This window comes from Genypterus blacodes, unplaced genomic scaffold, assembly GCF_046128005.1.
Source record: "Genypterus blacodes isolate CSIRO-AG114 ecotype Tasmania unplaced genomic scaffold, CSIRO-AGI_Gbla_v1 ptg000348l_1, whole genome shotgun sequence".
Lineage (NCBI taxonomy): Eukaryota > Metazoa > Chordata > Actinopteri > Ophidiiformes > Ophidiidae > Genypterus > Genypterus blacodes.
In genome coordinates, this window is record NW_027467132.1 from 1383832 (window position 1) to 1408833 (window position 25002).

Consider the following 25002-nt stretch of genomic DNA (forward strand, 5'->3'; position numbering starts at 1 on the left):
ACGCCGGCGATACCCATCCTTCCTCAGTGACCCCTGCCCCCCCCCCCCCCCCACAGCCTGCAGCCCCACTGGGAGATAACGTGTGTGTGCGTGCGTGTGTCTGTGTGTGTGTGTGTGTCTGTAACGGGTGACTGCATGGATTGCATAAAGACAAATTAGAGAATCCTGATTTTTCTATCACATTCAATTAAAAGCAAACTTCCTATTTCTTCTTCTCCTTTTTAATAAAATGTTATGCTGCCACACCCGTTTCTTTTGCAGTTTTAGTTTGGTTCAGTCAGTGCCGATAACCAGTGAGTCTATGTATGTGTGTGCTTACGTGTGTCCTCACATAACCACACACACACACACACACACTACACACACATTACCAATGATCCCAGAAGCGTGTGCTCTGTAATGAGTCATTGTTTGGCGGTGTAGAGGAGCAGCAGTGTGAGGCTCCCTGCAGCCAGGCACACAGTCGGGCTTCAGATTAACTTTTCACATGATCTAGTTAAGATTCCCACTGTGGCGTCTGGAACTCCTGTCAAAGCTTCCTGAGCACAGCCAGTCCAGCATGCAGCGGGATGACTGACACTCACCACCATGTCTCATTCTCCTCAGAGACTCTGAATAGTCAATAATTCATCAGGAAGGCATACACACTGCTGCAGGAGTGCAAGGTACACCTGGAGTGACATCTCTCTCTCTCTCTCTCCTCCATAACACCCTCCCTCGCTCAGTTTATCATTTCTTTCTCAATCTAACATTCTTTCCCCCTTCCTCTTCTCTCTCTCTCTCTCTTTCCTTGTCTCCCCCCTCTCTCTCTCTCTCCCCTTCCCTCGCTCGCTCTCTATATTGCAGCACTTCAATAATTCAAAGTGATATATAAAAGTCAATGAAATTTGCCATACCTCGGGTCATTACGATGCCTGCCAGGGACTTGTGTGGAGCGTGCACAGGACTGCAGCCGCCCACCAGCAACCGGTACTTCTCCCTCACCAAGTGGAATACTGAATCTGCAAAGTCCTGAAAAACACAACGGCTCCCTTAATTTACACTGGAAAAGAAAATCCATTAAGGTGCAAATCCACAGGCGTCATTTAGCTGCAGAGAAGTGGAGCAATAACAAGCAGACAGCAGAGTTACAGCAGAGGGTGGGACCTGGAGCAAAGTCCCTTTACACTTTTAAGCAAGAAACAGGATAAATATTTACATATAATATTAAATAAAGTGTGTCTGACAGAGAGAGAATCGTTTTGTGAGTCATTTTAGGTGAGAAACCATGAATTCTTTATGGAAGGATTCTTCTGTGCACAGGGAAGAACTCCCTGAGCACAACGGCATGTCTGAGATCGATACAGCTGTTGTTACTTTGTGGCCTTGGGACCAAAAAACAGAGAGAAATTCACTACAAACACAGTCTATTAAATGTTATAAAACTTCTTAAATGTTGTTGAACTCAGGCTCTGCTTTCAGTTTCATATTGATCACACTTCATCTCACACTCAGTCTGAAACTCTCTCTCTGCTGTCATATGAGCGCCACAGACACGCCCAGGTTCAGCTCAGAGGTCAGAGGTCACACTGGCCCATGCAAACCCTATAACAATGTTTACTGCCCAGTCTGTCCTCACTCAGTCATTTTCCTACAGTCAGACTGGGAAGCCTCGGATTCCTGCACAGTGAATCTGGAAACAACAACAAGAGACTGCTAATGGGTCAAAGGTCAAAGTTTATGTTGACCAATGAATCTCCAATTATGGAATCTGCACTTTCCATCATTCCATCCAATCGAACAAGAATTCCTCAGCAGCCTGAAGCCGTGCCCATACTGGTCACCAGCTGTCCCCCCCCCCCCCCCTCATTAAGCTCCTCCCTCCTCTCCTGGTAATTATGGGCTCAGACTCCAAGTGGCCTCCGTGCCAACTGTAGAGCACGGACGGATCACTGGGAGACGGCAACAGAGTGGCAGCAGAGTGGGTCTGACTCCACTGATTGAGCCCCCAAAAGCTAAAAGGGCCATCAACAGATGCGACCAGCGAACGCATGCAGCGAGCGAGAGACAGCGGCGGGATTTTACGGATGAAGACGGCGCGGAGCGAGTGAATTACTGAGCATATTGCACATTATAGCTCTCGTCAGGGCTGTGAAATTCTCTCACAGTTGGATCTGGCATTCGGGGTGCTCACAGCTTGTAGGTTGGTGGGTGGTGAGTGCATGTGAGTGCATGTGTGTGCGTGTGTGTGTGTGTGAGTGATTGTGAATGGATGCACATGCCCATATTGCTGCTTTGACACCAGTGTCAGCCTGTAGCATTACTGGAGAATGCAATAGGAATAAACGTGGACGTGTTGGAGAAAGTCTCTATTTCAGGAGTCACCTGCTGCTCACACACAGTCACACACAGTCACACACAGGACATGACAGGCTGCCACCGAGAACAATGGCTTCCACGGCAACAACATGTGGAGAGAAAGTCCCAAAGAAGCGACGTTACCCCGCTGACTTAACTTTCAAAGATTTGTTTCATGTCGTGTGCCAGCTCCCCGCTGCCGCCCAGTGTGTGTGTGTGTGTGTGTGTGTCTGCTCCCAGCATACAAGTCAATGTGATGCTGAGTTAGAATCGAAGAGGGATAAACTGGACCCACACACACACGCCAACGCTTCCAAACCGGACTGCAAACCAGCTTTAACAACAGTCCACTTTGTTTTCTGCCACAGTGTGTGTGCGTGTGTGTGTGTGTGTGTGTGTGTGTCACCTTCACTGAGCTGAGTCACCTTAAGAGTAGTGGATTGTGTGCCGATGCCCACAGGGGAGGTGAAGCCTGCCAGCATCATAAACAGCAGACTATGACCTCGTGCAGAAGGTTATTTTAGATCTTCCATAAATTGTTCTGAAAGCAGCGCCGCCATCTTTAACCCGTTTGTTTTCTTTCCCTAAAGTCTAAAGGAAAACATTCTATGGCAAACCAAAGCAGAGAATGTGAGTAAAAATCTCCCTTGTCCCTTGTACTTGAAAGTGACATCCAATTAATTCTAACAGAATCCTGTGAGGCCCGGCGGCGTCAGCTGGTGTCGGTCACAGTCTGAACCCGGAGTCAAGTCCTCCATCGCTCGTAAAGGCCTTTTCATTCATGACATTACAGAGGTGAGAGCAGGCGGCAGCTGGGAGCAAAGGTGGAATAGACCACGGCTTTCTGTCCTCCTCTTCCTCCTCCTCCCCTCTCCCTTTGTTAAGCCGTCACACTCTCATCCTCCCTCTCCTCCTCCTCCTCACGCCCCCGTCAGTTCCTGTTTCCTGCACCTCCTCCTCCTCATATCTTTAAGTGTGAGTCTTCCTCTCCCCGCTCTCGCCCTCCTTCGTACAAACCTGTCTCCTCACCCTCTTCCTCACCCTTTGTCAAGTCTCTCCCCCTTGTTTTGTGAGAGAGGGAGGGCAGCAATGTGCAAGGATGACGAAGCTACCAGTGAGTCAGAGCCTCACGTCTGGATCTATAGATCTATAGCATGTTGGCACAAACAGCTCAGCTCAGCTCAGCTTCAACCAAAGCTCACTCAGGATTGATTGCCAGGTGGCTGCAGTTCCACACTGAGGCCAAAAACACAAAATGCAAGAAATATTACAGATTCAAAACCTCTACTGGCCTATTTCTCTCATTTAATTAATTTTTAAAACTCTAGCCATCTCTCCCTCCTTCTTCTTTCCCTCCCTCCTCCCTCCTTCCCTCCCCATGTGGGTTGTGCACGTAAACAGTTCAGCTTCCATCTCCAAGGTAATGTGGAATGTCACCAACAATCCTCCTGCTGCCTCTGAAGTCAATATTGTGCCAGAAACACAAAATGTCAACGGGGAAATTTTCTCCGCTGTTGCCTGACCTAGAAGTGTGCGCATGCTGCTCAGGTGATGGCGTGTGCACGTGTGTGTGAGTGTGTGAGTGCCCGTGTGTGTGTGCATTGCAGGACAAAACATTTTTAAACCGTATAATTTATTGTGCAGTATCGACGCCCCAAAGGAAAACGACGACTGACGACTCCAGATCGATCATTGATTACATTTTAAGGCCTTATGAAAGTGATTATATGCACACACATACACACACACACACACGTACACCTCGGTTAATCTGGTGAAACATTGTGCAGAAAGGTTGAAGCTGATGAAGTGTAACACCTGGGCGTCCGTGTGGATGGTGTGTGTGTCACTTTGCTGCGTATGTTTGCTGTAACAGGAGGAATGTGGATTTGATTTTACCCCACCCTCATCCGAAACGCACACACTCGCACACACACAAACATGCGCCGCCCCGCCGCCCTCACCACCTTATCACCCGCCTGCAGAGCCGCCCAGGCAGCATAAAAACGGGGCCATGTCTTATATTTCTTTATAGAGGTATTTAACAATTTATTCTCCCGAGTTTTAATAGTGTCTGCCCTCTGCCTCCGTATCTCTTCCCCCACACCGCCCCCTCCTCCCCCCACACACCCCCGTCCCTCCCTCTCCCCGCCGCTCCCCCCCCTCACTCCGCCTGCCGCCAAGCACGAGGCTTTTGAAAATGGATATCTATTCATTTGGTGGAAGCGTTGCCTCTGGGGGCTTTTTAGATTCTCAAACAGCTCGACTCGTGGTGGGGAGACAGATTTCTTCTTGTTTGTTCTCCGTATGACACATAACGCCGCCTTCACTACTAAATCTTTTGCTCCGTCTCGTCACTCTCGCCCTCGTCCTCCAGATCTGTATCACAGGAGTAAGAACACACCGCAGACACGCCGCCTCTTGGATCTTTGTTCATCCTCTGCTCTGTGTTGACTATGAAAGCAGCCTGGTGTCAAGCTGCAGCTTCAACAAACTGTGTACAAATTTGGAGATTGCTGTGCACCTTGCCTCCAACTACATCCAACCTTTTCTTCTGTTATGGCCAGATGGCCTTGCAGCCTGTGAAACAGATTCCTCTCAGTGTGTGTGTGTGTGTGTGTGTGTGTGTGTGTGTGTGTGTGTGTGTGTGTGTGTGTGTGTGAATGTGTGTGTGTGTCAAGCTTTTTGCCTTAACAGCAGGGCCTTGTCAGTCATATCAGGCAGCCGGGGCCGCACCATGCCGCCGCCGCCGCCATCATCATAACAAGAGGTTTTTCCTTTCAAACCACATGCTTGATGTTAGCGAAGGAGAACAAAGGCAGATGAAGGAGCGGAGGAGAGCGAGCCAGCGACAGTGATTGTGCAATTGATCTGGATTTTCCAAAGCCGGGCCCACCTTCTCTCCCCCCGGTTTGGGGCGAGGCGGAGAGATGGGATGTTGCGCCGCGGGTTTCCGGCAGCAAAGCGGAGCTCAAGCAGAGCTTCCTCATTAGTCTGGAAAAAAGGTGGAAACCAAGACGAGAAGCCTGGTGCATGAGCGCTAAGGACCAGAGTCACAGACCGCACACCGCCAGAACGACGACCTCATCCAAAAAACAAGGACACCAACGATGCTAAACATAGAAGTTAATCATTCTATCTCATGGGGACGCAATCGCTCCCTACGGCACAGAAACCATGAGAGGAGCCACGGCTACAACGCAGAAACACACTCTGAGTCGTACAACAATGAGAGTTTCCTGTTCATATTTGGGCTCTGACTAGATTTTAAAAACCAGACAAACCAAATTCTGCAACAACAGAGGTGAGTGAGTACAATAGCACGATGCCTGATGTCCCGGTGTGGGAATCTTATCTCCAATCATGTAGAGGAGACAGAACGCAGCAGAGTCCTCGGTCAGCTTGTCACCTGGTATCTCTCAGAGGCTGACAGAACAGGAAAAGGCCAGAATCATCTCTCTTATCTCTGCTGGAGATGGGAACATGTGGTTTCTGTTTTATTACAAAAAGACTGTAATGACTGTGAAGCTGAGATTTGTAAAAAAACAAAAAAAAAAAAAAAAGTTGATGTATGTTATCCTTAAAGAGCAGAGCCCAGTCCAATCCAAACCTTGGTGCCCGTTAATGCTGTGACTCCTCTGATTGGTTACATCTGCTCCAAGCCACTGATGCCCTTAAACCTAAATCCAAACATTAATTTGGGGGGGAATGAGACCACCAGCATCCAAGCCAAAACCACAGCAAAGCCACTGAATCATAACCAGAGCCCAAACACACACGTTAAGCACGAGCGACTCCAAAACTCATTATCAATCTAAATTCTCTTCATCTGATCAAACAAGCACAGCCACGATGGGGGCAAAGCCCATCTGTGGCGCCATGGTTGGTGTGATTGTAACCTGGAAAGCTTGCATGCCAGATAACCCTCACACACACACACACACACACACACACACTATCTCCTGACGGCTCTTTGTTTGGTTGGCTGGAGAGCTCTGCCTCTAAAAAGACAGCAGCATTGTCACGGTGATCATTCCGCCGAGTCGTCGCTGACTCGGCTGCAGATTTGGAAACATTAGCCCGGGGGCGTGTAGAAGCGTCGGAGCGGAGTCTCGACCCAACAAACATTTTCACCGTCGGGGGCAAAAGTCAGGGAAGAGACCTCAAATCCAACTCCATATGTAAACAAACAAGCCATCTGCTTCATCCTGTCAGCAGAGAACACACTCAGACGGCTCCCTGCGCTGGGAGACCGACAAATAAAGACTTCTCTGCTACTTAATATATATATACAGTATATATACATTGACTGTGTACTATTCACACTGTTCACACTGTTCACATGTCGTTTAAATATTAATGTAGCTGCTTGTGCTTATTTTGAAACTTTATTATACTATGTGAAACTAAAAAATATCCCAAACTCTGAACAGCACAGTAACAACAACTAAAGCAGAAACTGTATTTAAATGTTTAAGTCCCATCTAAAGCCCATAGGGGCCCCCACAGGGGGGCCCCTATGGGCCCCCCTGTGGGCCCCCCTATGGGCCACCATACAAAGTGCAGTGGAAACATGGAACACGAGCACAATATTGTGAAAGAACCAATCTGAAGTCAATTTAAATATGAAAATGTAAAGAGATCAAAATGTTTGAGGCCAAATCAGAAACTGTGTAAATATGAACATGAGACATATTTGATTTCTTTGACTCTCTGGATTAAAGAGCAAATCTGTTTAACTTGACTAAGATGCTAATTGGATACAGTCTAGTGTTATATTTCAGAGTTCAAAGATTCATATCTCATCTCATCTTAGACCTGTAGCTTTGATTCATCAATAATGAATCCATCTCAGTTTGATTTAAGGAAAGTGATCTCACTTCTCTGTCTGTCCGCTGCTACACGCCGTGTCAATTATTTTATAAAATCCTCTTTCCCCGGCTCCCCGGGGCCTCCTGCCCTTTCAAATGTGTGTTTGAGCTTCACACCTCACATCTTACCTCACCTGCTCATGGCTCACACACACACATTCAGATCCATAGTGGAATAAGAGTGTGTGTTGAATTTGATCATGTTCGACAGATAATGAAGAAATTTAGGCTCACAACGGTTGCGATGAGAGACAGACATGCCTGTTTTCACTCAGTTTGAACAGCTGTGTTGAAGCAAGGGAGGGTAGGGAGGTTCTGTTGCATATTAAAGTTCTGCAAAGTTTAAAACTAGAGCCCAAAATGGCAATAATAACAAGAAGATCTGTGTGATTTGTCCTTTAAATATGCACATGTGACTGTAAGCTGACAGAGAAGGACAGGAGGACTAACGGTGACATCAGTGAGTTTGCATCTGAGTCATTTGGTTTAAATCCCTCAGATTAACCTCACAGTGGACATAAAAGCAGAGATACGCCTGAAATGACTTCATAATGTCAGGCACAGTGTAAAACACACACTGCTGGTTTTATACATTATGCACCAAAGGCCAGCAGAGGGACTCCTGTGAAAAGATAACATGACCTACCCCTCAGAGGGATGGAGAGAAGAGAGAGAGAGAAAGAGGGGGAGAGAGAGAGAGGGGGGGAGAGAGAGAGAGAGAGAGAGAGAGAGGAGACAGGCAGGGAGTCACTTAGAGAGGCAGAGGACACGAGGAAAAGGGGGCAGATCATGACAGAAGAGGAAATGAGAGGGTCAGCGATGAGGATTTAACAAGAGTCTATCATCTAGTTGAGTAAGGGAGGATGGAGGAGAGGAGGAGGAGGAGGAGGAGGAGAGGAGGACACTCCAAAGGCCCCAGAGGGCCGGCTCACACAACTGCCATTAATCTGTGTATGATTCAGCAGAGAGGGGGGAGAGAGAGAGAGAGAGAGAGAGAGAGAGAGATGATAAACTGCCTCCATAAATTCCAGCTGAGCAGAATGTTCAGACCAAACTGTGACTCCAGAGTGAATCTAAGAACACTTGGCCCTGGTTTGTTTGCAGTGTGAGCGATGTTTGGGCTGATTACCAAAAAGAAACAAGCGCACCCTGAACACCTCCATGGCAATTAGTCTCTCTCCTCTCTTTATTCTCGTCTCTTGTCTGTTGGCAGCCACTGAAGACGAGCCGACAAGAAGCCGACACGTGTTCTGCTCCAGAGTTTACACAAAAGAGGAACGGTCACAGTCTGACAGATAAGAAGACGATCTGAGACTCTAACAGAGGAAGATTCACTTCGGTCAGAGAGGAACTTAATAAAAGGCCACATAATTAGCCTGATACACACACACACACCCAGACCCAGACCCACACACACACTTTCTAACTTCACCATCATCCTCCCCATTGAGACCTTCTGCCTCACTTCCATGTCATCTGATGCCTGTCAGAGCAGACTGGAGTGTTTTGAGAGCCCTAAAATTAATAATGACGGCAACAAAGCTGTGTTTGCGGTGTGTGAACACGGGGTGAGACTGCAGCTGCAGCTTTGGAGCGATGACACAAGGCTCGTGTCGCCTTTCATGTCTTGAAAGAGCCATTCAAGTGCGAGGGAGGGAGGGAGCCGGTGTCAGCCCGGGTCCAGACGCGGCTCCGGCTCCAGCGTCTCCCCGCCGCTCTTGAAGGCGGCGCGGCGGTGCTTTAGCGGCGCTCAAACCGCCGGCAATCAGCGAGACTTCAAACCGCAGCCGCAACCTTTGAACAGAAACCGTCAACATCTGTCACCGAGCACCTCTCTCCTCTCTGAGCGCAGATTTGAGATGAAGATGAGGGGAAACGCTGATGAGTTGGGATGCGTCAGTCAAGCAGAGTGTGTGTGTGTGTGTGTGTGAGGGATTGAACTGTACAGTGAGTTGCTTATACCAACGCACAAACATTACACACACACACACATTTGCAGCCATTTGCACCAAAAGGAGAGAAGATAGAAGTGATGTTGACTGAAGCGTCTGTCAATTCAGCATTTCATCACGACACACACACTTCCTATGTTCCTACATCAGCAACACCTTCATCATCATCACACCTACAGGTAGAGGCGTTCTCTCTCCTCTCTCCACCCTGAGGTAAGAACACGTAGAGCCGAGCGAGTCGTTCCTCCGGCAGCCCGGTGACGGAGTGTGTGTGGTCCAGACTGTGTGCGTCGTGTCCGGACGCCCCGGGCCGCCCATACATCATCATATTGATATGGTTCGACCGCAGTGCCACGCCTGACATTTGATTCATAGCTTTGGGTGCTTTTAAAAAAAAAAAACCCTAACAGTCAACAAGGGATCATGGGTAAATGTCAGTGCTGTGTAGGTTTGGGGGCCGCCTGAGTGACAGGAGGGAGATTGGGGAGAATGATGAAGCCCAGCCTGCACACTTAGCAAACTTTGTGTTGCATTTAATGACCTGCTGTTTTTCAAACGGACGCACGTAGCCCAGCTAAGTCTTGTTAATGTTATCGCTTCGTAGAGGTTTGAAGCTTTCGCCGTGTTTAATGTGCGAAAATATCCATATTGATGCACTTCTGCTCCACTATATGAGGGTGTGTGGCTGAGGAATCATCCAGAACTCCACATGAACATGAGATCACTGGACAGGGACAACAGGAAAGCTTAGAAGAGGAGATTTAGCCGTATTCTCGTACTCATAATCTATTTTTGCATCTTGATTGACGCCTGCCTGCTCCTCCTTTGTGCTTATAGTGACACAGACAGAATAAGGAACACTGAGGTCTGAATCTGATTCATGTCAGGGGCCAACAGGTTATTTTAGGTACTGTCTCTTTAAGAGCTCCCTGCCTACTCACCTGCCCAGTCTGTGCAGTTAAGTTCCTATAGATTTGTCTTAATTTACACATTTCTATACGTGTGAGAGTCAAATTTCTTTCACGTCTTCACTCGCAGTTAAGTGAAGATCATTTTCTATACATGAGCTCTCATGAAAACCTTTCAAAGCGCCCAACAGATTGAACGCACGGACTCAAAGCAATAAAGACTTCTCACTTGACATTTTGTAGATACAAGGTTGTCGCCCAACAACAGTGATATATTTATCTGCCCGCTATTTGCCATCACTTTATGGCTGCCCTTTGGAGAAATAATGGCCATGCTCTTTTCTGTGCTGATGAATGCAGTTTGCTATAGAAAAACATCTCCCGACAGAAGAGAGAGGCTTAAACAGTGCGTGATCCCTGCCAACACACACACACACACACAGGGCTACCTATGCAACACAATATAATATGCATTTCACAGCCGGCGGATGAAATGAATGCAAATAGCCAGGTGAGCGAGCCTTTGGAGCGAGCCAGAGGAATCAGTGTGTGGCCTCTGCTCTTTTAACATTTACTAAGAATCCATCACGTGGCGTTTGCGGAGTAAGCAGAATGCCAGATACGCTGTAACAAATGCTCAATGCTCTCTTTTGTCACCTTTTCTTTTCCTTTCCACCAGACCTTTCACTCACTCTCTCACACACACACACACACACACACACACACACAAACGTCCTGCAGCCCGGCAACAGTAGTATTGATTTTAGTTTTACAAAAAAAAAGGCAAATAAAACATTTAAGGTCTTTAGCTTTTCTGTGAGCACTGCATCTGTGTGTGTGTGTGTGTGTGTGTGTGTGTGTGTGTGTGTGTGTGTGTGTGTGTGTAAATGTCGGTTTTATCTCATTCTTCTTTTTATTAAATGTGTTTTGTAATGTGTTTCTATGAAGGAAGATGTTTAACATGTGGGTGAGTGTCAAGAGAGAAGAATGGAAACGGGAATGGAAAGGCGGAAGAAAAGGTGAAAAGCTGCAGCTCGTGTTAAGTATGCATGTGCGAGAGAGCAGTGTGAGGATACGCTGTGTGTGTGTGTTCATGGATGAAGACTTAGACACGATGTAAATCAGCCCACAGGGTCACAGCTCTTATTACATTTCCTGGAGAGAGTCAAAGATAAAAACAAAGAGATAAAATTGACACACAGCACAGAATTAAGCGCGCTTTTGTCAATTTCATGTTTTAAATTCTGAAAATGAAATCATAAGATAAGAGAGAAGAGCTTTGCCAGAGCTTTGGGGCGGAGCTTTGTGTGTCAGGAACAACGCATGTGACTGTGACAGACGGAGTGGGAAGTTAGTTTGACATGAGCCATTCTATTCTGGGACAAACGTGCGTGAGCTACGGTGTTATTTTAGATATTAGACAACAGTGTGGTCCCTCAGGAGTTGTCGCTCGACATATGGGTGTGTGTGGCGGGAATGATATGGCTGTCTGTAATCATCACAGCGATTCAAATGAGGAGCGAGCAAGGAGCCGGGCTGAGGAAGCGTGTAATGCTGCTCGGGATACTTCCAGGTTAAGTGCTTTCTATTTTAGTCCTGCCGCCTCATGACACTGACCACAACCCACCACAAGATTAAGTCCACCTCAGTTTAGCTGCACAGGCAGGGAGGATGATCACGGGCTGCGTCCCCTTTTCTTTATATCCCCTCTATCTTGTCTTTTTTTAGTTCCTTCCTCTTCTTTCTTTGCGATTCATTTGTTTCAGATTGGTGGAAGCTTAATTTTCAGCCGACACAGGCGGACAAAAGTCTCTATTCTCCAAAGAAAACAAAGCCACGTCACACACACACCAGTGCCATGCAGCATGTTAGGAGTGCACTTGTGTGTTTGAGCCTCTAGTCTCCTCTAGTGAGACAGTGTGTTTCCATTTGGCCATCAGCAGGGATGTGTTAGCTCATCATCCTGCACAGCTGAGTGCAACGCAGCCTGAGACTCAGACGGATCGAGACACAGAGAGGCCGGGCGGCAGGGATGGATTTATCATGTTCACGCTCACACACAACCAGGTGATAAAGCACTAGAATGTATTAAAAGTCTAAATATGTGCATTCAGCAGACGGTTACATGTCTACAGAAGGATGAGGGCGGCTCTCCCACTATGAGTAATTCATCTGTAGGCTGAATATAAGCAGCACTTTCTCTAAAAGTGTTCCATCAAATGTTTCTAAGTCTAAAAAGCTTAAAAGTCACCGGGAGGGAAACTTTCCTTTTAGCCTTTGACTAAAACATATATACCTATTTAGGCTGTGAGCTTTGGATTTCTTCCGTATCTCGGTCGAAGCTTTATCGCCGCTCCGTGCAGCCGCTCCCCTGCTCAATCAGCCCATCTAGCTGGTGGAGACTTTGTTCTGAAGTTCACACTGCGGCGCCCCGGTGATGGTGTGAAAACTCGGTGAGGAAATGATTTGCTGCGGCTGCGGTATCGGCTCTTATTTGATCTGCGACGTTCTTCGGGGGGAAAGAGTCGGCGTCTGGGCGAAGACGCGATGATTCATGGCAATCCGTGCGCAGAGTTCACCGCTTCCTGTATCGGCGAGGAAGCGGGAACCATCAAAGGTCGCCGGGGGTAACATCCCCGCTGTGACAATGACAACGGAGGCGGTATTAACAGGCAGATGCAGGTCCGCCTCTGAAATTGAGAGGTGACGCCTGTGACCTGAATCAGCAATTCAGCTTTTTTCTAGAAGCAAATGTTCAGGGGAGGGGGGAAAAAATAAAAACAGTCGCAAACGCAAGAATCCAGCGGAGTTCAGTGAAAGTTCAGCTGCATTTATTTAGTGTATTCCTACTCTTCTAATTTGGCAGAGCTCAGCTATCACGACGAGGAGCCGGGGCTGGGAGAAACGCCGCTCTGCTGCTGAGCCAGGACTCGGCCGTATTTCACCTGTTTCACACACATACATATGCATGCACGCACGCCTGAATACATTCACAGGGTGTGTGTGTGTGTGTGTGTGTGGAGAGGGAGGGGGTGCGGGGCCATCATGTAAACATTGTGTGTTACGTATATGACCTCTGCATTTCCTCATATTGCCCGGTGGGATTACATAAAAATACACGGAGACGGGGGGCGAGCGGCTCCATCTATAACCTGATGGACAGTGGTTCCAGGCACAGCCCAGGCCTTAACTAGCTGGCTGTGCTCTACTCACGGGCGGGCAGGTTGAAATATGAGGGCTGAGGACAAGAGGTCTTCCCAGAATGCTAAACTCCCCCCTCTCTGTCTCTCTCTCTCTCTCTCTCTCTCCCTCCTATGCCCTGCAACCAATCTGACGCCTAATTAATCCTGAAGGTCTTTTGTTCCGCTGAGGTTTTCCTCTCTCTCTCTCCCCCCCCTGCACTCCATCCATCCATCCTCACCTCCCTCACTCCCCCCCTCCGCCTGCCTCTCATCCTCCATCCACCTCACACACACACAAACCGTAGCATATTCCAGCCTATCCCATTCTGTGTGTGTCCCAGGGGAGGAGAGGTAAAGTCCCACAGAGGCGGACGAGGGTAACAGATGTGTTTGTGTGTGTTTTTTTTTATCTTAAGGGGTAATTTAGTCAACAGCAGAATGCATGACCGTCGTTGCATTTATTCCCAGTATTCTCCTAATTAAACTCCTGTGAGTCTCCTGCAGCATCCAGACTGATGTACAGCTGCACACAGATAAGAGCACAACAACACAAATATGAGCCAGGAAATAACAAACAGACAGTCTTTATTACGCTTATGCAACAAAAAAAAGAGCTCGGAAATTGATTCCACACTTTCATGTTGCCGACGCTGAATAACACACACTCTTACATTTACAGGTTCATCCCTCACATTCTACGGCTTTTAAACGTCTGGATGGTCCAGTTTCTACCTTTGATGATCTTCTGTACTTATGGAAGCTGCTTTCATTTCCAGGTTTGAGTTACCTGAGAATGTTAACAGCCTCAGAAAAAAAAAGAAGCAGACCTGTGCTCTCGTTCCATCCCAGAGTGGATCAGAGCGTGACGGCCATACAGAGCCGGGGGGAGGGGGGGGTCCACAGAGGGTTAGGGGGGCCCCACTGGGTCCAACTGCTCACCCAGGCATGTGAGTGGGTGGAGAGGGCCGATCGCTATCAAGGGATGTGTGTGTGTGTGTGTGTGTGTGCTCAGAAAGGCTCCTATAGTCTGATTTATGGATATGGAGCACACAGGCCTGATATTGGCTTTTTAATAACAAGATCAGCTCAGTTGGCTTTTCTCAGATTCTCATAAGGGTGAGGAGCTTCACCTCCTCAGGATGAAGAGGGAGAACAATCACACTTATTCTTATTTTTTTCCATGGAACTAGCAGCTCTGTTGGTCCACATACATGTATGAGGCTGTGTTGGGTTCACACTCCTCAGCTGCCTCAGTGTCTTTATTCAATGTTTATGTCGTCACGGGCGACTGATCCAGACTGGAAGGTCACCCAAAGGCCCGACCTCTCCTCTCCTCTCTACCATTCTCTCTTCCCCCCCCCTCCTCCCCTATCCTGTCCTCCCTTCTCCTCCCCTCCTCTTCTGTCCTCTCTCCTCCCCGTCCGTCTCTCCTCTCCACACCTCTCCGCCCTTCCTCCTCTCCTCTCCTCCACTAGACTCCCCTCTCCTCCCCTCCTTCCCTCTCCTCTCCCCCCTTCTCCTCCCCTCCCCTCCCTTCTCCTCCTCTCCTCTCCCCTCCTGCCTGAGAGCCAGAGATAAACCTACACATGCCAGCCACACAGGACCAATAGCCCTGATTTATCGGAAGCCATTTGGTACCTGAACGCCTATGAAATTGTAATGAACTTGATTATGCTTTTAATGAAGTGTGAGAGGTTCTTCAGAAACGATTATGGCTCTGCTCTCACACACAGCTCGGGGCTGCGGAGGAGAGAGGAGGAGGAGGAGGAGGGAAAAGTGACGGATGGAACCGAGGACTGACAAACAATGAGGACTTGGTGGCACAGCGGCGGGAGCGGAGGTGCTGACGGGAGCGCCGGGCCTCTTTGGAACAGATTACAGGGGCGTTCCACTCTATATGTGAGGTGACTTGACCCAGCCCAACCCCATTCCACTTCCTCCTTGCTCAGGGATTTTCCCCTCAAAGCTGCATGCTGACGCGGTGCATTAGATTCTCATAGGTCACACTTTGCATAACTATTAGACAGCTGGGGATGATGCTAACCTTTCCTTCTATGGGGGGGAGGGAGGGGGGGGAGTCCTATTAGGAAGGGAACACATTGTTGTTGGGTAATTTCACACACAAATCTCCACTCTTCCATGCAGCTTCTTCTTTAAATACCAGATGATGAGGTAAGCGGCTGGTAAAAAGGCCATCATTACACAGAGTGACAGTGCAGCGGCTGATCACTTATGCATGTGTGGCTTTAGCATTCTGACACATTATAATGGGATGCTTCATGGAAGGCCTGGGGGAATTCCCTACTTGCTTGTTCCTGTGCTGGGGTCAGAGGTCAGGGCCCGTTTAAGAATACAGGAACAAATGCAGGATCTACTGGTCTCCTTAAAGGGGACACGCACAATTTTCCTCCAATCAAATCCATTTAAACATTATTAAGTACTGTCTCTTTAAGGCCGCCTTCTGAAAAGCGTCCTCTGCTCTGATTGGACAGCTTTATGTTAAGGAGCCGACAAAAACCAGGTGTCCAGTGTGACAGAATCTCACATCCGTCCACTTTAACCTTCTCCTGCTTTCCTTAGATTCATTTAAACGCAGCAGAGGAAAATAATGAATCCAGCTGTTTCATCATGGCCGCAGCTATTTGCACTGTGGCTCTAATGGTGATAATCACTGCTGATCTGTGTGTAAAATCTGCTGTGGTGGCTGTCTGATAGTGTGTGTGTGTGTGTGTGTGTGTGTGTGTGCATCACCATGACTGCCCAAATGCTGAGGCTGTAACACTGTCTGCAAGGTCTCCAAAGCTGTTAATCAACTCCTCTCTAATGTGTTGTTCACACCTTCCTCTCTCTCTTTCTCCTTCCCTCTCTCTCTCTCTCTCTCTCTCTCTCTCTCCCCCCCCCCCCCCTCACTTGGTAAATTTCTATCTTAGACAGGGTGCTTGGCCGCGCGATCGCTGTCGCTAATTTGTTGTGGCAATATTAATTAATGATCATCCTGTCACAGCTGTTTATATTGAGACAGATTAGAAGTGGGAGAGATTAAACAAAGAAAACAATCTGCGAGCGGCTCTGCGGCTGACAGGGTCACCTTCACGTGTCTCAAATCATATTCAATTTGCGACGCGGCTGCAGGGAAATGACTCCAGCGGCGGGCGAGTCGGCGTCCTCTCTCTCTCTCTCTCTCTCTATCTGTGAGGTTCGGCGTTTACAGACGACTAAATGGAACGATACTGGAGCGCATTAAAGACAAATACACACTCCAATTTGATCCCGGCTGATAAGATGAAAAGTGTAAATATTGTGCTTTGCTTTTCCGATGTTTGTAATTGCCAAACAGAGATAGAGTCACTTTCTGATCAGCACTTTGTCCCGTATGCCTTCTCATACTTTCTCCCCTCCATTAACCCTCATTTCCATTCCGCCCTGCCACCGAGCACATTTCCCTATTCAAATGGATCTTAATCCAAGGTGGCAGAGTGCAGCGTCCTGACCACTGACCTCTGTACTGTCCTTCATCTAGACCTGCTGACTCTCCGCTTCCCCCAGGCTACACACACACACACACACACACACACACACCGCGGCTCACGCTCAGTCGACTTGCCAACACCGCAGCGCAGCGTTGTCACAGCGAGGGGAGATTAAGTGGCCAATCAAGGCGGCGTACAGTGGCGCAATCATTCCACTTGGTAATATGTGTGTCAGGACTACAACGCCACTTTCTGCACTCTCTCACGCAGGTTTACACACTCACACACACTCACAGGGCTGCCAGTGTGTTCATGAACTGCTTCCTAACAGCTGATTTATGATCAAACTGCACTTCGATGCGAACGCGGCCTCTGCAAACACACACAAACTGGATTTGTAGCCAGGACGTTGCCAACTTTCTAACTTTCTAACTACCTAACTCTCCTTTGTGGTCACTTCCTCAGACTGAACTGTACTTCCAGTGTGAAAGCTGGAGTCCCTTCCCACAGACGAGTGTGTGTGTGTGGGAGTGAGAATCCAGGCCATATTACAGTGGGGGGGGGGGGTGCTGTTCCAGTGAGGCGATGTCACTCACACGCTTGTCTTGTCAATCTGTCTGCGTCGGCCCTTATTATGCGCCTGGAGCCACCGAGGGTCCGAGCTGAATACGGCAGCGTGCGGCTTCTAGTTAGCTTCTCTGTTTTTCGCAGGGGAGCCGGATCGCGGAGCGCTGAGGCTTCAACGGTGCGGCTCGGCTCAAGTTTGGAGGGCTGATAAGATTCCTCATGCTTCCCTGCTCACTCTGCAGAGCAATATTGTAAAAAGGTCAGCGTTGCTTCTATCATCTCATCACCTCTTCCCTCAGTCTCATCCCTCTACCTTAGATTCCTCTCATTCCCTTCCTTCATGCAGCTCTCTCTTCTGAAACCTCACCTGTTATTATACTTTCTCTCTTTTCTCTCTCACTGTATCTCCGCACAACTTCCCTCATTTCAACACAACTTTGTGGTGGACGTTTACAAGATGATGAGCCTCCATTTTAAGGAGAATTTATAGAGTTGAAGCAGGGAAACAGAACTTTTCCAGTCGCTTCATCTCCTGCTGCGGCTCATGAGCAAATCTACGATGCTCAGACTGGAGCTGAGACACGTATGAATGTACCACTGGTGGTACACACCCCACAGTTTGAGAACCGCTGCTTGCACGGCGCCGCACAGTGACATCTTACTATGCAGCGTGTGGATATCAGCTGTTCCATTGTGTTTATCCACAGCAGCATAACTTTGATGTCAGTAAGGCACAGGCGGCGGCAGCCCGACGCTTCACACAGTGTGAATGTTAGACACGCTTTGTATCTTTATCCTGCGACAGGTAGAGCCTGCAGGGAATTCAGGGGGGGAAAGAGAACCCGAGCCGAGCTGGCACACCGAGTCTGGCACGTCACCATAGCGATGCATTACCCCCAGGCTACAGTTGGCAACCGCGCCGCGCTTTCGCAACTCGGGCGCAATCAACTCCTGCCCTTGTAATCAGTGTTTGGCCCGCAGCGTCACACACACACATGTACACGCAGATTTAAGACACAGCGGTATGAGTTAACTAACACGTTAACACACAGCACACACACAAACACACACCGTCCCCGTGTGCTTACTCCTGCGTGCATATGTGTGCTTTTGTCCTTTGCCGCTGAGGATAAAATGCCTCCTCTGTCTGGCAGTCGGCACGGCTGACTTTCAAGAAATTCCACAAGCGAGAGCTTTCTGGAACTAAACGGGTGCAGCAAATCCTCTTAAAATCCTTTTAGACAGCGTGGCAGCGGGGAGAAAGAGAGAAACTTTCTCCCAGGCAAATGTGCAGGTTTGTTGGGTTGATGTCATGCTCTGGGGAAGGACACTCGCCTCGCTTTATTTTTCAGGCTGGAAAAGAAGGTTAATATGACACAAACCCTGGAGTCTGAGCGGGAGAATAACACGGAGGAGTCTGTCAACACGCCAGGGGAGGAGGAGGGAGGGAGGGAGGGAGGGAGGAGGGAGGGAGGAGGAGGATTCCAATGTGAACGCTTTAATTGTTCGCCTCAATAAAACCCTGTCCAGTGCGTTACACATTATTGTGTTATGTTGCGTTACGATATTAAAAGAGACTCATTTAGTTGCAATACCCCGACGACCTGCTCCTCCTGATGTGATGTCATCCTCCAGACAGACAAACAGGTTGAAATAGGCAGCGGCTGAATAAAGCGGCGTGACTATCTGCTCGGTTTGGATTCTGGAGGAAATTCTGCAGCAGAAATGAAGTTTTTAAATTGCTGTCAACAAGTGGCAGCCGATCCAGCCGCCCGCCGTGTCTTCAGGCTCTCCAATTCCCGCTGAAGTTTCTGAAAAACTAGTTTCCTCGCTCTGATTGCTGTTTACATATTTGGGTAAATGAGCACGGGATTAGGCTCGGTGCTGTGTGTGTGTGTGTGTGTGTGTGTGTGTGTGTGTGTGTTTGTCGATTTGCTCTTTGCTTTTCCATCTCCATTCCCACAGATTGAATTCATGTTTGTAGACACTCTGATGCCGCACGCGAGGAAACGAGAGGTTTTTGCAAACTCTCCCAATTACAGCTCTACAAACACACAGGGCTCATTCTGCTTGTGTCAGACGCACACAGGCAATAATTAGCTTTGTTTACATGCTCTTATTCATAGATCAGGGAACAGATATTGTTTACCCAGGAATCAAACCTTGCAACACAAACACACAGACACACAGACACACACACACACTCTCTCCGTACATTATGTGACTCCTCTTCCTTGCAGATAAAGGCCTTGTTCCCTACACTTATCATTTATCAGAGCCTCCACTGTTCCTCTTCTCATCCTCTGCCCTTCCTAGCCCCCTATCCCCTTCCCTCCTTAATTACTTGTTGGGAAGTGTTAGGCTTTCCGCCGCATGCCTGCTGTTTTGGTCATTACAGGCCCCTGTAGGAAGTGGAGTGGCTGCCAAAGAAGCTTAGCTGAATCCAGGCAGTGGATGTGTGTGAGCTCACCTGGGGTAAATGAGGGCAGCTCTTCCTGCTGGCTTTGAGGCCCGTCCTCCCTTCAGGAGCCGTCCGGATGTCGAACAGGGCTTGAAGAGCGCACTGGGCCGCGTGAGTCTTGGCCAGCTTCTTGCTCCGCCCGCTGCCCTCGAATATCCGCCCGTCCACGCGCACCGCCATCACGAAGCTGCGGAGTCGCCGGCCCTCGGCTCGCTCCGACAGGCAGGCGTACCTCAGTCCGGGCCGGAGCTCGTTGAGCAACGCCACAGGGCTCTTAGGGGCTTCGGGCTCTGGGACGATGCCGCCCAGCCTCTGCTGGGCCTGCACCATCAGGTCCAGGGTGTGGCGGAGCAGGCGTCCGTGTCTCAGAAGCTCGCTGGATAGCAGCTCACTCTCAGCTGCTGAGGTGCAGAGCGACAGGCCGTCGGAGCACGGAGAAGCCTCGAACTCCTTGAAGAGTGTGTCGGGGAAGTCTGCCTGGTCTGAGGTGAAGTCAGCGGAGGGGTTAGAGATGTTCCCCATGGCCAGGTGGGCCTGAGGAGCATTGGGGAACTGGATGAAGGACTTGAGGGCCAGTTCAGCCGCCCTCATCTTGGCTTTCTTTTTGGTGGGACCCGTCCCCTCAAAGGTCAGCCCGTTAACCTCCACTGCTATGGAGAAGATGGGAGCGTGGACGGGTCCGGTCTGAGATACCATGCGGTACTCCAGGCCGGGCCGGAGCTCATTCAGCTGCACCAAAGCGTTCTTCGGCGCCTCAGACCAGGACAGCTTCTTATAGATGAGACGAAGCTGACACATGTGGCCATTGTTGTCTTCCTCTAGCGGCCGCTTCCTCTTCAAACCAGAAGTCCCGCCCCTGGCAGAGTCCGAGCAGAAGAGCGACTGGCACTCAGCAGGACCGATGGAGCGATCCTCTAAGTTGCCAATATTGCGGTTCTCTTTCACCTCGGCGCTGCTGGTACCTGAGAGGAAGACAACAACAATGTAATTCAGAGATGTAAGATCTAAACGCCGTCATTACTGTGCTGCCTTCACATTGATCCTGCCAGAACAAAAATGAATCAAGAGAAAATCTCCCTCAGGCAGATTGAGCCACTTGATACACAATGAAAGCATAATGAACAAATCTGCGTCTCTGAGCCGAGCCTCTTCATGCCACAGGGGTCCGTCGCCTCTAAGTGTTTTAAAATACAAATACAAATCCTCTAAAAATGAAGATGTTATCTGCCAAATCATTCAGTAATCTGCCTCCAAATTGCTTCTGAATCTGTGGTGTGAGTGGGAAACGTTCGTCCCTGTGGCCGACGCAAAGCACCCATCCCATCTGTAATGGAGGGGTGGCAGACAGTGGGAGAAATGTGTGTGTGTGTGTGTGTGTGTCGCCTGCTTTATTTCACACTCTGATCCTCCGAGAGGGCAAAGTCTGAACAGCTGTGACACACTCTTCAAACTTAGTTATGAGGCAAGTGGCGGCAAAACTGCATTTCTGATGGGAAATGAACAAAAATAAGGGGCTCAGATTCTGACACAGGAATGTTAACGATGAAACGGCATCAGTTCAGCGTCAGGTAGAAAGTGCAGATATCAGTGTGTGTGTGTACCTGTGTACCTGTGTACCGTCGTGTCTTATTCATCACAAACACTCACAATTAATATTTGATGGCTCCCTGCACAAACAGTAACAATTAGAAGACAAAGGGAAAGCAGGGAGCCATCAGATTTCCCCGTCTCTCCAAATAATTCATCCTGCTGGTGGCACTCAGATCATCAGGCCGCTGCAGAATAGTGAGACAGAGAGAGAGAGAGAGAACAGAGGCGGCAGCTTACTTAAACTGTCCTCGTCCTCTGTGCTGCTGGTCCCCGGGCTTATGTACTTGAAGGGAGCGATCAATGCCGACAGCATACTGACTTTCTCTGGAGGAGAGACAAGAGACACACAGAGTTAACAAGAGGGCAGCGGTTGAGATGTTTTGATAGTTTTATCGATCAAAGCCTGGGATCAGCATTTGGAGTCGCGCCGGTACGGGGGGGGTGGGGGGGGCAGAATGTGAGCGAGCAGGGAGTCTGAGCACAAGGCTGCTGGACACACTAGCTCTCAATCTGTGTGTGTGTGTGTGTGTGTGTGTGTGTGTGTGTGTGTGTGTGTGTGTGTGTGTGTGAGCTCTGTCTGCACTGCAACAGGAGTAAGATGAATACGACCCTAACATTATGCGCTTCTGTCTGCCCACGTATTCATTTTCAGATCCAGGGCTTTAAAGTTGGAGTTGACCTGTGATGTCGACTGACTTTCGGGAAATATTAACCCTGTGAATTTGGAAAACACTAAAATAACCACGCAAGAGCACAAAGCATCCTTTACTGACTGACTTTATGCGCTTAAATCATTTTTCCACTAGAAAGCCAAAATACTGAGGTCAAGACATTTGCTGAATCAGCTTGATGAGAGGAAGAGCAGCAGGTGATGTAATGCACCTGCAGAAGTCTGACAGAACAACAAACTGTAACATGAAAATGTGATCCATGCTGTTTTCCCTCAGAGCAGGATCACAGTTTGAACACGTATGGAAGCCGTGCAGATTCCTTCGTCTCCGTCTCTACACACACACACACATCCACACAAACTTCATCCTTGGTGGAAAAACTTCCTCTTTTTATCTGTGCTAACTTGTGGACGGTGTCTATCCTCTGCGTCTCCCCGGGGCCCTGCTGCTGTCCAGGTGTGCGTGTTGTTTACAGTGTGAAGCCCTATTAGGGCCATCGCCTGGTCTGGTGCTCGCCATGCAGCACTGAACAGAATTGACAGACCCGTCTGGCTCCTTAATTACACCCCTCTCTCTCTTTCCAACACCGGCTAATGATCAATAGTTAGAGAGAGAAAAGAAGGCAGAGGAACGACAGAGGAGATCGAGGGGGAGTGGGGGGGGGGGGGGGGGGGGGGGGGGGGGGGGCGTGGAAGGCAGGAGAACGAAATGAAGGTGGGATGGGATGGATGAGACCCCCAGCAGGCTCATTGTGACGCCCCGATCCTCACGCAGCAGCGCTCAGGCCGTGGCACCGCACAATTGCAGCCAGGAACTCAACGCCGCTTAACCGGGGCGTGGCATTACAGTGCAATGAACATGTTTTGATAAGAGCGCAATGTTGTGAATGAGTTTGTCTGCCGTTCCTCTCCTCTCTCTCTCGCTCGCAGCTCAACAGCACTGGAGGCGCCCGATGAGTCACTCTGACACACATGGTTACACTCTGAACACTGAGCCGGTTCTCACGGGTCCACATCACACGACCGGCATTTGCATTCTGACCTAATTACAGACTAAAGACCAACACAAGCAGCAATTTGGCCCTAAACGACTCCCTGGCCAGAGGGGTCGTTATCCAGACCGTTTTCAGAACTGTGTGTATTGTTTTGAGGCCCCTAAAGTCCAGATCATCATAAAAACCAAGGCTGTCTGATACGTTCCATTTACATCGGATAGTTGCTTCGATTTTCATTTCATTTTCATTTTATTTTGCTTGTAATTGTAGAAAATAATCAACAATTGCTCCATGTGAGTAGAGATCTGATTACAAATATAGCAGTGAAGCACAAACACTCAGTGCTTAATTGTTTTTCTACTCACTTTCACTTCCCCGTATATAATTAGCAGCTTGTTTACTTCTTCTTCTTTGTCTTCTCTTCACTTTGCGGTAGCCTAAACTCTCTGGCTGACCTGTACGCCACACCGGCTGAGCCTGATTTGCATTTGGTTCGGTGTAAATAAAGACTGAGCGTAAAAGAGCTTAAACAGATTAGTTCCTTGTCAAACTCTGTGTGTTTCTCAGTGAAAAATAGTGAAGTAAAAAAACAAAAACAATGAGCCTTAAGCGTGTCTGTGCTCATTCCTCGCATCTGCACACAAACTCTATCCACTTCCTTTGTAGCGTGAATGACAAATGTTCGCGTCAAGCATGAAATTACAGAGCGCAGTGAGGCTGGCAATTAACACACAGGAGCCTGAGCTTTCATACGGAGGAGGCCTGCAATCCCTGTAATGTATATTTGATCATCCTGTAGTGCCAAGGGTCTGAAGCGCCCACTCAACAGCTTTGTGCCAAGTCAAAGGGCCCACTGGGCACACACATCCCAAACCTGATGCAAACAGATGTGCACAGTTTGAACAATATGGCTTCAAAACCTAGAAGGAGAAGAAGGAGAAGAAGACGCTAAGGCACACAGGAGCAAAGTGAGGAGTGTGATGTTTAAACGGATAAAGAAGTGTTTAGAAGCAACAGAGAGTCTGTCAACCAAGGTGATAGCTGGGAAAAGTGGGTTTATGTTGCAACACGGCAGAAGAGGTTACTTAGAGTGTGTTGCTGTCTGGCCCGATGAAGAGTCACAGCTTGATTCAAACGTCTCTAAATAACACAATCAGACTGAAATCTGCATGAATCCATGAGTAACAATCATGTGAACACCGCAGTGTCTTCTAATCTACTTCAATGTATGCATGTATGTTTCCTCTCACAAGTCAATCAAGCAAAGAGTCGTGTTTAGCCAGAGAACAACAAAATCCAATTAATTCCAGCCATGAATTCACCTGAACGCACAATCTCTGCCTGCTGCTGCCGACTGCAATGATGTCGCCTTTCCCTTGGTTTTTAATTCTAATAAATAACTCGCAAAATTCAAACACGTTTCAGCTTAATGTCCTAATTACACACTGCCCTTTGAACCTGCCAATCAAAACTGTGTGTGTATCTAACCCCCCCTTATTAATCAGCACAGACATGAACAAACACACTCCACATAATACCACAATTTCTAAAATCACAACTAAAATAATTCCCTGCCTCTCCATGGAGTCGATCTGTTGATGACATCATTCCATTGAGAGGAGAATGAATAGAACCATTTGATTTTGTCTAAAGCTAATTGAGTTTTGCAGTCAGAGTGGATTTCAGCTCTATATCATTACAGAGCATCCCAGAGGGGCAGAGCTCAGTGTGAAGTATCTAAAGAACAAGCGATTGAGTAAATAAACTCATGTTTTCAATAAGCAGTGCAGTTAGAGGTCATCTCTGAAATGCCCCCTTGAGTTAATTGCTTTATGAATCACAGGCACAAGCACTCTTTAGTGTGTGTTTATGAGCGAGCTGTGTGTAGCATCAGCCGGTTTGTTAGTGCTTTCACAGTAAGTGTGCTCTGATTGATTTTCCCACAGAGATCCACCATTTTTCAGCCTTGTATAATAAAATAAACTGCAGCTCTCCGACA

At 48.4% G+C, this 25002-nt stretch overlaps 1 protein-coding gene across 1 annotated transcript in view; it reads right to left on the minus strand.

Moving 5' to 3' along the window:
* Nucleotides 1–25002, minus strand: part of adarb2 (adenosine deaminase RNA specific B2 (inactive)) — a 119563-nt gene that overhangs the window by 20484 nt on the left and 74077 nt on the right. Inside the window, exons 2-4 of the mRNA XM_076138128.1 lie at nucleotides 21576–21662; nucleotides 19758–20710; nucleotides 897–1011 (exon numbers count right to left, since the gene is read on the minus strand). Coding sequence (XP_075994243.1) covers nucleotides 897–1011; nucleotides 19758–20710; nucleotides 21576–21662 — 1155 coding nt within the window. The remainder of the gene's footprint in view (nucleotides 1–896; nucleotides 1012–19757; nucleotides 20711–21575; nucleotides 21663–25002) is intronic.